This window comes from Nicrophorus vespilloides, unplaced genomic scaffold (genome assembly GCF_001412225.1).
Source record: "Nicrophorus vespilloides isolate i.1.1-1 unplaced genomic scaffold, Nicve_v1.0, whole genome shotgun sequence".
Taxonomy (NCBI): Eukaryota; Metazoa; Arthropoda; class Insecta; order Coleoptera; family Silphidae; genus Nicrophorus; species Nicrophorus vespilloides.
This window is the reverse complement of record NW_017097839.1, coordinates 54,768-65,815: the sequence shown is the minus strand read 5'-3', so window position 1 is coordinate 65,815 and position 11,048 is coordinate 54,768. Positions and strand designations below refer to the sequence as shown.

The following is an 11,048-nucleotide window of genomic DNA, read 5'->3' as shown; positions in this document are numbered from 1 at the left end:
ACGTTGAAAAAAGCAGTGTTTTTACATTTCATTGATTTTCTCGGAAACTACAAATGATAGAATAGATCCAAAAGATGCATATGAAAGCTGAATGTTTTAGGAATGTAGCGCTGTGTCATTCATTGCTGTGGTTTCATCCAATTAAAAAAATAAAAATTAAAGGCAGAGTTTTCACAATTTCAATATTTTTTTTTTTTTTTTTTAAGTTTAAGAGATTTATATCAATTTATTTATTGACATAAATCTCTCCGGCCCTATTTCTACCCCTTTTCGGGTTTAACAGCCACCACAAATTTTTAAATATTAAACAATTGTTTTGAGATCAATCTCCATAGTTACCATAAATAAACTTATCTGACAGTTGGTCAGTTTGTCATCATTTGCGATGACGAAAGTCCAGTTCGATGAGGGTGAGGATGAGAACGATTCAGAGGTAAATCATTATTATTTCAACTTCTATTCCACAATTTGTATGTAAATAAAATATTTCGTAAACTGTAAAAATTCTATAAATAAATGTTCATTTCAGAGATCTTACGAATCGAAAGCGTTCCAGCAAGATATGTACAACAAATTCCTCCAATTCACTTATTCATTGCCATGGAAACTGTTGTCGATGTGCGTCAACTTTATGCTGTACTTTCTGGAAACCTACGACGTAAGAAGCTGCGAATTCGCAGATAAAATGAATAATTTCTTCTCTCCACAGATACATTTCGAGCATCAAATCATTAAGAATCCCATCGTTTACATGATCACCTTCCTGTCCAACATCTTCGTGATGGCAGACATCATCGCTACGGTAATGCGCGAGAATCTAACTGATACCAACAAGTTCGTCTACATTCCCTTGAGCAAACGTAAACAATCTTAATTCGATAAATTATTAAGTGTGTACAGTTAAATGGATTTTCAGCACTGTACATCATCGATATATTGTCTATTTACACTGTCATAGTGGAGATAATCTACGTAGAGAATAAGTACCTGAAGATACTGAAAGTTGTGCTCATCTTGTTGAGAAATTACAGGATTTTAGTTTATCACTGTACGTTTATCACCTTAACGTTAAATGAAGTAATTTAATTGTGTTAATTTTAGATTGGATTTCGAAAGCTGGCCGGATCAAGAACATCTACGTCTTCTACTCTAAATATATCTTCATCTACGCCTTCGTTATACACACCTTCAACTGCTTGTGGGTCGTCTCATGTCAGGTGTGTTAAAGTGTTAAAGTTCTCTTTCAATGCTTCGGTTTAGGGTTGCTCTCCTTCCAGTTACCACAACAACAGCTTCTACACAAACCCTATGACCCTGAGGTTATCCGAGGGTATCAAAGGTAGATACAGAAAGGGACTGCGCGATACCAAATACATGACTCCTCTCGAACTGTACGTTGCCACGCTGTTCTTCGTGATCGGGGCTATAACAAACGTTGGGTGAGTTTTTAAAAAATTGGATTATTTCTGTTTGGTAACGTTCAAAGAAGTTTTGGGAATCCCGGATCCGGAAACGACACCGAGATGGGACTGTCGATGGCCACGATGTTCATATCGATGTTCGTGAACATCCTCTTCATCAGTGATCTGTCGGCGATGAAGATCGGGGAATATCTGAGCCAGGTGGAGTTCTCCAACAGCTTGAGGCAGATCCGCAAATATCTGGTAATTTGGTTTTATGTTTGTTTGAAGCTGTGAAGAGTTATTGGGTTTCGATTGCAGCATCACGAGAGGATACCGAAGAATACGTGCAACAAGATTATGAAGTATTACATCAATTTTTGGCACCAGAAGAGCACGTTGACAACGAAGGTTTACTACAACATTTTACCTAAAGCTCTGCAGAAGGAGGTGATGCTGGATGTGTTCTGGTTCGCCTTGCATCGCGTGAGTAATATTATATATTTTTTTGTGTGTTTTAAATTAAGATTTTCGTCTTGTTTCAGATGTATCTTTTCAAGAATGAATCGTTGGAGTTCAAGAGATTGGTGTCTTCGGCGATGGAGGTTGAGTATTACAATAAAGGAGACCTAATCTTGGAACATGGACAGGTGCGTCTGAAGTCCTTCTTCATAGCGCGCGGAAGCGTCTGCATTCTGTCGCAGGAGGACAGCGAAAGCCCGGTGTTGACTCTAGGTGTTGGCAGCTGCTTCGGGGAATTGCATCTATTTTACAGCATGGTCGGGAAATTTTCCGTGAGATATTAACACTTTATTAAGTCTTTGCACAACAGTTTACGTAACTCTTCAGATTGTGGCTCAAACCTATTGCATTTTGCACACCTTGACCAAACCGAGGTTCTGGTGCTTGATAAACATGCAGTGCTACCATCGTTCACGTAACATCATCCAGACAATGAACGTAAGTTAATTTATTTGATGCAATTTGCAGACTGCCTAAAATTATCCATCTCAGGTGAAGATGAATTATGCGCGCAGCAAAAGGATTAAGATTAATGACGAAATGTAAAGTTCCCTTTTGTTAGTTGATCCTTCGTGATGATTATAGTTAAATTTCAGCATCGACAAAACGCTAATTCAAATGAAGGAGGTGCTCAACGACGAAACTCAGTTGGATATCTACGACGCCAGAAATATTTACAAGTTGGGCAATTTCACCGAGTTCCACGATTCCTACATCTTGAGCAAAGTTCGGGATCATCTCAAAATTAACTTCATTCACTAATTGATTAGATTTTGATGTGTTTTTCAGGAGCAGATCAACAGCTACGACGGCATCTTCACTCACACGGAATGGCCTTGGAAGTTGCGCGAAGATTCCAACTTCATTCACATCTGGGAGTACATCGTCATCTTCACCACTCTAGTGCTGCTCTTCTATTGGCCGCTGAAGGTGCTCTTCAAAGCCGAACTGAACGGATACATGATCGCGATATTCAAGATCTACTTCACGCTGATCTTCGGCCTCGACGTGATCATCCAGCTCTTCACCGTCATCGAAACACCGCAAAAATCCTACATCACTTTCACTGAGATCTTCGAGGCACGATGCACCAATCTCGCGTTCGCCTGTGACTTCATCTCGGCACTTCCCTTGGACACGCTCGCGACAGTCATGCTCGCAGAAGATAGCAAAACCAACCTCAAGTACAGGATCATCATGTTTTCAATGAGATTCCTGAAATTATACAGAGTATAAAAACTTATTTATTCATATTTTTTGTTTAAGTTGACTTGGATTTATATCAACAGTTGCCGGTGTTTTTCAACAAATTGGAGCTGCGATTCATGTCCATCAAGTTCCACATATTCAAGTGCATAAAGCATTTCTTCTTCATCGTTTGCTTCAGCTATCTGAACGGATGCATCTATTACCTGATCTTGTATTTCCATTGGTGATTAGATTCAATGTGTTTGTAATCGTAAAAGTTTTTGATAGATTTGTTGATTTCCAGGAGTTTTTTCACCGAGGATAGCTGGTTCAAGAAGCTGTACAATAATCTGCAGAAGGATATGTACAGCTTCGAGTTCATCAAGTTCATCTTCTCGATGTTCCACTCGGTGGCTTTGGTGACGCAAGTGAGCGTTTCGCACATCGGCAACATGCAGGAGCTCCTGATGACGCTGCTCGTGTCTTCATTTAGCCTCTTCCTCTTCAACTACTCTTTGGGCGATTACAGCGCCGCCCTGAGTCTAACAAGAGCTGTTTGGTAAAGATTGTTTTCTTTTTTGTCTATTCTTAATGTTCGTTTTTAGGTACAAATACGTGATGACCGTTCGCAATATGAAGAAATTCATGGCCGTGCACAATATAACGGCGCAGAGCGAGAAGAGGATCATTTCGTACATGGAATCGCAATGGTTGTACGACGGTGGGCTTCGCAATAAGGAGCTCCTCAGAGATCTCCCCGACTTCCTTTACAACGAGCAGCAAATCGCTTACTACCTGAACCTAATTCAGAGCATTCCGCTCTTCCAAAACGTCCCTCTGAACGTGCAAGAATCGCTCGCTTCTTTAGCTCAAACCGAGTTCCTTCCGCCCGGAGAAATTGTCGTTTACAACGGAGTCGCTCTCAAGAACATGTACATCATCGATCAAGGATATTGCGAAGTATGTTTATATCATTTACCTCAAAAAGAAAAGCAACATTGTATTAAAAAATAGGTTTTATCTGAATTCACATCGAGGGTGAAATGGACTTTGAAGCCGAACGACCATTTCTGCTGCATCGCAACGCTCCTGCAAAAGCCGTACCCTCTGGACATCAGAACCATAACTCACGTGTCTCTGGTGAAGATCTCAAGAGCCGACGTGCTGTACGCCTTCAAGCTGCATCCGACCTTGTTCGAAACATTCAAGATCCTAATGGAGGAGCTGCAGAACAACATTGTACGTACACAATCAATTCAAATAACAAACTAAACCAATTTGATACCAAAAAAAGGAAAAAAATGATAAAGTCAAGATGAGGAAGACAGATTTCTTCCGTGGCACAGGAGTCACCTACGAGTCGCAGAAGTCGTGGTTCGTGTTCCCCAATAAGAGGAATCATCGACTCAACATTGAATTCCGCAAGAAGTTCGAGAAGAATTCCGTTTTCTGGTTACTCAAGTAATTCCCTTTCTTCTTTATTTTTAAATTTTTTTTTAATCTTATTTTCTTTATCCACAGATTCGTGGCTATGAAGAAGACGTTAATGCCGGATGGAAAGTTCTGTCTGTATTACGAGATAATGCGCACCATCGTCGTTTGGTTGATCTGCATGATCAATCCCGCTATTTACATTTACGAAAAGTACATTCCCGACATCAGAAAGTATATGCTATGCGCTAACGCTCTCCTCATCGTCGATATGTACGTTCCCTTTTATAAATTCTTAACTTGATTCTTAAGCTGATTTTGGTATCAGTTATATGCAGATGCACGTTTGCTACTACAACGAGAACGGATTGTTGATCTCGCATCCGAGCTACACGGCTCAGAACTACATCAAAACGCGAATGCCTTTGGACGTGTTCGCTATGATTCCATTGGATATGATCATCACCATCGTTATCGATAAGAGCAACATGAAGATTGCGGCAGGCATCTGCATGTACGAAGCCGTCGCCACGATGAACAAGTTCCTCCTCATCTTTCGCTCTCGTTGCTTGTTGCACAGCAAAAAGGTCCTCGATAAACCAGTATTAACGCTGTAAAGAAAAATTGCAGGCAATCATCTTCAATTTTATTTTCAAATTTCTCGCATTTCTAGCGTCATCGTTTATTTCATCGCGATATTCTTGATTTTCTACAACTTCTTGGCCTGCATGCTGATGCTGACCACCGGGAAATTTGTCTACGAACAGGACACTCAGCAGTACTACATTAGACCGAAGAACTTTAGCTGGCTCACTGACCATCGAATCATGTGTAAGATATTGGACAAAATGATTGAATTATTGATTCAAGATTATTGGTTTTAGCTCAAGTGGATTACGATCTTAACGAACCGATATACTTTTATCTGACCTGCTTGCGTTGGGTCTCGATGTACGTGCTTCTGTTGGGTTACGAACGTAACGATTTGGCTCCGGATGGAAACGAAAAGATATTGAGCATTTTCTGCTGCTTAATTGGTTGCGATATTCACAGTTGGTTTAAACTTGAGTTAATTTGATTGCGTTAGGTTACATGACGATGATGGCTTTCATTGTGCGAATCGCTGCGAACATGGGAATCGCCAACAAGTTGTCTTCGTTCTACTCGAATTTGAGCCATCTGAAAAAGTTTCTTTCCGAGGAGAAAGTGACGAAGGAATTGACCAAGTGCGAAATGTTCGATTCGATTAGATTCTTATTGTGATTGATTTTGTGGTTTCAGGAGGACGATCGATTATTTTGAGTTTATGTGGGCGAAATCCAAGGGAACCAATTGCAAGCTCTTCAAGAACGTGTCCGATAGCATTAAACAGGATCTGGCGGTTATCCTTTATTCTAAAACGTTGTTGAAAGCGCCTCCTTTCTTGAACATGGGCATAGGCTTGATTCGGAGGCTCGGATTGAATTTCAATGAGGTGTACGTGTTGGATAACGTTTATATGATCCTCCGCAACGACATCGTGAACAAGCTGTACATAGTGAACAAAGGTATAGTGGCCCTTTATACGGCCGATGGGAGTTTCCTCGAGCTCTTGGGAAAGGGCAGCATGTTCGGTAACATCGATGAAGTCGAGATGAGCAGGAGCATGGTTTCCGTGCAAGCCAGGACCAACGTTGTGCTGCTGGAGATCGACACGATACTCTTCTACAAGCTGCTGGAGAACGATCCGGAATGCATCGCCAGGATGAACTACCACATCATCGGTAAATCTCTGTCGCATATAACGAGCAGCACCAACTGCAACATATTCAAGCCTACGAGGAGCAGAATCAACGTGTTCTTCGAAACGTTGATCTGGATGGAATCGTCGATGGCCATGGAGCTGGCGTTCGCGATGCTCTCCTTCGTCACGATAACCTTCTACATGATGTTCAAGATGAACGTGTACGTTAAAGCGCTGATCACATTGTTCGACGTCATCTTCGCGTTGAAGATCTATGTCAACTTGAGGCACATCAATATTGTGTACAAGCAACAGCAGCGCGCTCGCAGAAAGAAGATGACACGGTAAGTTAGAAAATTACCAAAAAAAAAAATATATAAACACATCAAAATTTCTTGCAGTTTTCCCATAAAGAGTTTCCTCTTGGATTTACTCTCGATCCTACCGTTTGAGGCTTTAGCCTATTTTTTCACCGGCGATTTACGCACTAAATTATTCACGTTCCTCCACATCAACCGTTTGCTTCGAATGGTATTACCACTTTATCTGAACACGATGTAATTAATGCAATAGTTTAGTTCTACATATTCAGGTATTTTAAGGAGGTGGAGCAGTTCAGCAATCACATGATTTTGGAGAAGCTGATTGCAATTACCTCATACATCATTTTCGTCATACAGGGCGGCGCTTGCATATTTTTCTTGACCGCCAAACTGTCGGAGACGTATCTGCATAAGAAATCCTGGCTGAGCAGCAAGAACTGCAACGACCCTTACATCTGCAGCCTCTTCTACACGATCACTACAATAACGTTTCACGGACATCCCTACATAGTTCCTCATTCTCCTACGGACATGATCGTCTGTATAGTCTTCAGCACCGGATGCAAGTACATCTTCGCGACGATCAGTGGGTTCATCTTGAGCTTCTACGCGCACATCAAGCTCTCTCTGAACCTGTACAATCAGCTGGTCGAGAAATTACTCGTAAGTTTGTTTCATTCATCTTCAGGTAAATTATTTGATTTTAATTCAAAGACCACGCTGATGAGGAGCAACATCTCGAAGAAGTTGATTCACAACGTGACGAAGTACACGCACCAAATTTGGATACAGAACAACGGTCAACAGATGCCCAAGTTCTTGACGTTGGCTCCTAGCTGTGTCACCGATTACGTCATGATGGAGATCTACGGGAAGCATTTGATCATGAATCCCATATTCTGCAATTGTCACGTCGACTTCTTGAGGCAACTGTCTTCGAAGCTGCAACTCACCAATTACTTCGCCTCAGACGTCATCTGTCACGCCGGAGAGGTCAACTCGACGATGTATTTTATTCAGTCGGGTCAGGTGGAAGTTTTGGACATCGAAGCCTCCGACGAAATCGTCATCGACATACTCGGCAAAGACGACTGCTTCGGAATTGTAAACCCGCAACGATTCAACCGAATGATTCAATTAATTAACTAATGAATGAATGAATGAATTACAGGTGCAGGGCTTGATCAATTGCGCGAAACACGTCCACACGTTTCGCGCTTCGCACATATGCAAGATTTTATCGTTGGAGTACAAAGTTTGGGAGTTTCTGCTTCCGTTCTTTCCCGCCTCGAAATACACGATTTACGAGTCTCTGGAGAACATAACGAACACATTGCAGCCCAACCGGTGAATTTTAATACAATATTTATCATTTTACTATATAAATATACGAGATTTCGTTTTGAATCTTCCAAAATTCTGACTGGACTAATCATCTTTATTTAAAACATATTACAGAAATACAAACCGCGCGTTTTAAGAACGGGGCTAAATGTGGGCAAGACAGGTTTGCATCTGGATTAAAAAAGAGAGTGCTTAAAACACATATATATAGATATATATAAAAAGATAATGAATGTTTGTTTGTAATAATACTCTTGATGACGACTGTGTGAGAATCTCATTGTTCTTGCGAGTGATCGAAATACTATTCCAATTATTTATCATACTTAAGTGTTTCGTCTATCTGCTCGTTATCATTGCCGGAGACATGTGGCCGGTGTCGCCGAGGCAACGCAAGATCACTCTTCCGCTCGGAGTTATCGACATCCAGGTGATGCTGCCGTGATTCAGAGAGATTCTCAACCATCCTTCGGCAGGAAACTGTAAAGCCCTGAAACATCACATCATCAACTACAGTGTTTTCAATAACAAACTAAAGCCACGAATTATCACCTGCAAACGAAGTACCTGATGACGTTCGCATGGCAAACGAGAATCGTGTAAGAGTTCTCGTCCTGCGAGTGACTGGCCCTGTAAAAGTACTCCCTGAAAGCCGCTTCAATTCTAGCTCCGTCAGTGAAGAACTGCTGAAAATATGCAAATTAAATATACATGAACTTCTCCACCCAAGCCAAACCCGTAAACTAGAAGAACATTAATCCAACGAAATTTAAGTGTGAACAAAACGTGTATATTACATGAGGCTCCGGTTTCCAATCTCCAATTGGTGGCTCCGGCGGCACCGGAGCTCCCTCTCTCAGCAAATCGCTGTTCTCAACTGGCACCTAAACAATAATTATTTAAATCAATCATTTTGTTTAAGAAAAAAAGTTAATTAACTAACAGATGGTAGAGCCTTCGAAATCAAAGTTCCGGTCTCCTGTGCTCTGGACATTGTTGATTTAACCATATCCGTGAATGGAAAGCCAAGCTCCTTCAGTCTCTCCCCAGTGGACAAAGCCTGCATCCTTCCCAGATCAGTCAACACCCTCTCCTTATCAGTCTCCCCATCCGTGTTATATTGGCCATGGCGAATCAAAATGATATGTCTGGTGGCCTTCGGTTTCTTCATCTCCAGCTGCTTGTTAATCTCATTTTCACTGTGCGCACTGTTGTTCAACTTCTTCGGATGCACAAGATTATGCGGTGACCTCCTAAATAGACTTTTTACAATCGAAATCCAAATACGAAATCACTGAAACAAACCTGTCCCAATTGTTGTCCCACTCCACCGATGGAATGTAGTTGGTGGTCCACGAAGCCAATGCAGTTCTGTCCTCAGACTGATTAATATAATAAATAGCTGCTCCACTGAAAGCACCCAAAGAGAGCACGACTTTCTGCAGCTTCGTAAACGCTGGCATCTAGTAAAAAGATACATTCATTACACGCACAAGTTATTCCACAAAAAAAAACAATAATAAACTTACCTTTAATTAAAATATGTTTCTAAATATACGGCGAGACTTGTTGAACGAGGTAACCTACAATTTGAAACCAAAAAAGTGAGAAGCGGGTTTCGCCAGGATCACGACCTCTGCCGTTTCCAATTGAACTATCGAAACAAAAATAAACAATAATTAACTCACTAATTTCCATCGAATACTACAGTTGCAGTAGTTAAACTGTTAAAATTAATTAAATATGTAATTTTAACAATTAATTTTTATGGTTTAATTGTATGAAATTGGCGAAAATCGAGTTTAAAATTTAAAAACTTTAGTTCTTCGAAGTTCTGGTAGAGGTGCTGAGAGTCGACAGATTCTAATCAAAGAACTGTCAGTGGGCTAATGTTTTGCAGTAAATACAAGGTAAATATTGTGAATCATGTCTATGCAGGGCTTGCATACGGATTGCAAGAGGATTATAGCATCCTTGTCTCATCTGAAGAACGCTGATCTGGATGAGATCATGAACGACGATGAGAAGATTGAGAGCCTGATAGGGAATTTGGATCAGGTAAGGGATGAGTCAATTCAATCAAGCTGTTTAATTAGTCAATTGTTTGCTTTGGTAACTAGGATGTATGTAAATGATGAATTTCCTTTTAGTGTTATCTAATGAATTTGGAATCCGAGAAGGAGAGGATCCTCACCAGCATAAATTCATTGAGCGATGCCAACTTGGCCAGGGAACCTGAGCTTGTTGAGGGGCGTGAGAAGGTTGAGGAGCTCTCTGCTGAAGGTGAAGAGTTGTCCAAGACGGTGGAAGAAAAATACAAGGATTTGAGTGAGTTTACAACTAATTGGAATTTGGTTCATCAATTCATTTTATCTTTTGTTATTAGGAGATAAAGGTGGTTTTATGTCGACGGAAACGGCGCTCGCTTTGCTGCAGACTGCGGCCAGCGAAATGGAGGAGGAGTCTGATGATCTTGCGAAGAGTTTCTTGGACAGCGATAAAGATTTGGACAGTTTCTTGGATGTGTTCTTGGTGAAGAGGAAGGTGATGCATATGAGATTGGTGAAGGCTGAGAAGATGGCTAAGCTGATCTCGCAGGACGGGTTTTATGGACAGACCAACTACATCAATGCTCCACCCATGAACATCAACAGTAATTATTTTCCTGGAGTGCCATCAGTTGCACCCAACGCTGTGCCTTATCCTTCGGGGCCCATAAATATGCCCATGCCAGATATGAAATTCTTTCAAAATTATTAGCTCAACCATATATATTATTATTTTTAAGTTATTGATGCTAATATTTTTAAAACATAATTTTTTAAATGTACATAAGTATTTGTTCTCTCTATTTTTTTTTGTTTAGTTCAAATGAAATGCAATTAGCGCACTGTCAATGTAAACGCGCACAAGTTGTAGTTAAGCCTACAAGTGCACTAAGCTAATATAAATTATATATGTATATGATATAAAGGGGGACCGTCGTCTCGTTGTTTTGCGCTAATTGGTAGATTGTAATTAGCAGATGAAATCAAATACACCAATGTTCAATATAATTATTCAAGTGATAAATATATTATGTATTCGTTTAGATAATAAATTATATTAAACACGTTG

The 11,048-nt window shown here is 40.6% G+C and overlaps 6 protein-coding genes across 8 annotated transcripts; 5 read left to right on the top strand and 1 right to left on the bottom strand.

Moving 5' to 3' along the window:
- The first annotated feature begins 713 nt into the window (after positions 1-713).
- LOC108561131 (potassium channel AKT1-like) lies at positions 714-3,466 on the top strand. The gene is made up of 9 exons (XM_017918938.1): positions 714-1,439; positions 1,490-1,664; positions 1,722-1,886; positions 1,946-2,194; positions 2,250-2,360; positions 2,415-2,464; positions 2,519-2,648; positions 2,712-3,152; positions 3,212-3,466. Exons 1-9 carry the CDS (start codon positions 1,309-1,311, stop codon positions 3,356-3,358), a joined length of 1,599 nt encoding a protein of 532 aa, XP_017774427.1. The 5' UTR covers positions 714-1,308; the 3' UTR covers positions 3,359-3,466.
- On the top strand, positions 3,388-4,384 carry LOC108561135 (potassium voltage-gated channel subfamily H member 8-like). The gene is made up of 3 exons (XM_017918943.1): positions 3,388-3,669; positions 3,716-4,070; positions 4,125-4,384. The coding sequence occupies exons 1-3, from the start codon at positions 3,473-3,475 to the stop codon at positions 4,380-4,382; spliced, it is 810 nt and encodes a 269-aa protein (XP_017774432.1). The 5' UTR covers positions 3,388-3,472; the 3' UTR covers positions 4,383-4,384.
- A 28-nt stretch (positions 4,385-4,412) lies between these two features.
- Positions 4,413-5,640, top strand: LOC108561132. The gene is made up of 5 exons (XM_017918939.1): positions 4,413-4,571; positions 4,632-4,814; positions 4,870-5,154; positions 5,215-5,372; positions 5,426-5,640. Exons 1-5 carry the CDS (start codon positions 4,426-4,428, stop codon positions 5,617-5,619), a joined length of 966 nt encoding a protein of 321 aa, XP_017774428.1. The 5' UTR covers positions 4,413-4,425; the 3' UTR covers positions 5,620-5,640.
- Positions 5,633-8,151, top strand: LOC108561130 (potassium voltage-gated channel subfamily H member 6-like). The gene is made up of 6 exons (XM_017918937.1): positions 5,633-5,767; positions 5,823-6,608; positions 6,666-6,795; positions 6,843-7,250; positions 7,302-7,691; positions 7,759-8,151. Exons 1-6 carry the CDS (start codon positions 5,634-5,636, stop codon positions 7,936-7,938), a joined length of 2,028 nt encoding a protein of 675 aa, XP_017774426.1. The 5' UTR covers position 5,633; the 3' UTR covers positions 7,939-8,151.
- LOC108561133 (serine/threonine-protein phosphatase Pgam5, mitochondrial-like) lies at positions 8,011-9,574 on the bottom strand. 3 transcript variants are annotated; one of them, XM_017918942.1, is made up of 6 exons: positions 9,461-9,574; positions 9,237-9,394; positions 8,875-9,184; positions 8,729-8,815; positions 8,484-8,614; positions 8,011-8,421 (listed from the first exon to the last, which is right to left on the bottom strand). In XM_017918942.1, the coding sequence occupies exons 2-6, from the start codon at positions 9,392-9,394 to the stop codon at positions 8,271-8,273; spliced, it is 837 nt and encodes a 278-aa protein (XP_017774431.1). In that variant the 5' UTR covers positions 9,461-9,574; the 3' UTR covers positions 8,011-8,270. The 3 variants fall into 3 exon arrangements, with proteins under 3 accessions (XP_017774431.1, XP_017774430.1, XP_017774429.1); XM_017918940.1 differs by having other exon boundaries at positions 8,271-8,421; positions 8,484-8,617; XM_017918941.1 differs by lacking the exon at positions 9,461-9,574 and having other exon boundaries at positions 8,012-8,421; positions 8,484-8,617.
- Positions 9,575-9,786: 212 nt separating this feature from the next.
- Positions 9,787-11,038, top strand: LOC108561136 (vacuolar protein sorting-associated protein 37B). Its single transcript, XM_017918944.1, has 3 exons — positions 9,787-9,989; positions 10,082-10,259; positions 10,318-11,038. Exons 1-3 carry the CDS (start codon positions 9,858-9,860, stop codon positions 10,689-10,691), a joined length of 684 nt encoding a protein of 227 aa, XP_017774433.1. The 5' UTR covers positions 9,787-9,857; the 3' UTR covers positions 10,692-11,038.
- Positions 11,039-11,048: the final 10 nt, after the last annotated feature.

Coding starts and splice junctions, on each gene's coding strand:
- LOC108561136 (XM_017918944.1), top strand. CDS start 9,858: ATGTCTATGCAGGGCTTGCATACGGATTGCAAGAGGATTATAGCATCC. Junction 9,990..10,081: donor TGATAGGGAATTTGGATCAG/GTAAGGGATGAG, acceptor ATTTCCTTTTAG/TGTTATCTAATGAATTTGGA. Junction 10,260..10,317: donor AGAAAAATACAAGGATTTGA/GTGAGTTTACAA, acceptor TTTTGTTATTAG/GAGATAAAGGTGGTTTTATG.
- LOC108561131 (XM_017918938.1), top strand. CDS start 1,309: ATGACCCTGAGGTTATCCGAGGGTATCAAAGGTAGATACAGAAAGGGA. Junction 1,440..1,489: donor GGGGCTATAACAAACGTTGG/GTGAGTTTTTAA, acceptor CGTTCAAAGAAG/TTTTGGGAATCCCGGATCCG. Junction 2,649..2,711: donor ATTCCTACATCTTGAGCAAA/GTTCGGGATCAT, acceptor TGTGTTTTTCAG/GAGCAGATCAACAGCTACGA.
- LOC108561135 (XM_017918943.1), top strand. CDS start 3,473: ATGTACAGCTTCGAGTTCATCAAGTTCATCTTCTCGATGTTCCACTCG. Junction 3,670..3,715: donor AGTCTAACAAGAGCTGTTTG/GTAAAGATTGTT, acceptor GTTCGTTTTTAG/GTACAAATACGTGATGACCG. Junction 4,071..4,124: donor TCGATCAAGGATATTGCGAA/GTATGTTTATAT, acceptor ATTAAAAAATAG/GTTTTATCTGAATTCACATC.
- LOC108561133 (XM_017918940.1), bottom strand. CDS start 9,394: ATGCCAGCGTTTACGAAGCTGCAGAAAGTCGTGCTCTCTTTGGGTGCT. Junction 8,816..8,874: donor TTTCGAAGGCTCTACCATCT/GTTAGTTAATTA, acceptor ATTATTGTTTAG/GTGCCAGTTGAGAACAGCGA. Junction 8,422..8,483: donor ATCAGGTACTTCGTTTGCAG/GTGATAATTCGT, acceptor GTGATGTTTCAG/GGCTTTACAGTTTCCTGCCG.
- LOC108561132 (XM_017918939.1), top strand. CDS start 4,426: ATGAGGAAGACAGATTTCTTCCGTGGCACAGGAGTCACCTACGAGTCG. Junction 4,815..4,869: donor GCTCTCCTCATCGTCGATAT/GTACGTTCCCTT, acceptor TTTTGGTATCAG/TTATATGCAGATGCACGTTT. Junction 5,155..5,214: donor GATAAACCAGTATTAACGCT/GTAAAGAAAAAT, acceptor TCGCATTTCTAG/CGTCATCGTTTATTTCATCG.
- LOC108561130 (XM_017918937.1), top strand. CDS start 5,634: ATGACGATGATGGCTTTCATTGTGCGAATCGCTGCGAACATGGGAATC. Junction 5,768..5,822: donor GTGACGAAGGAATTGACCAA/GTGCGAAATGTT, acceptor TTGTGGTTTCAG/GAGGACGATCGATTATTTTG. Junction 6,796..6,842: donor TCAACCGTTTGCTTCGAATG/GTATTACCACTT, acceptor GCAATAGTTTAG/TTCTACATATTCAGGTATTT.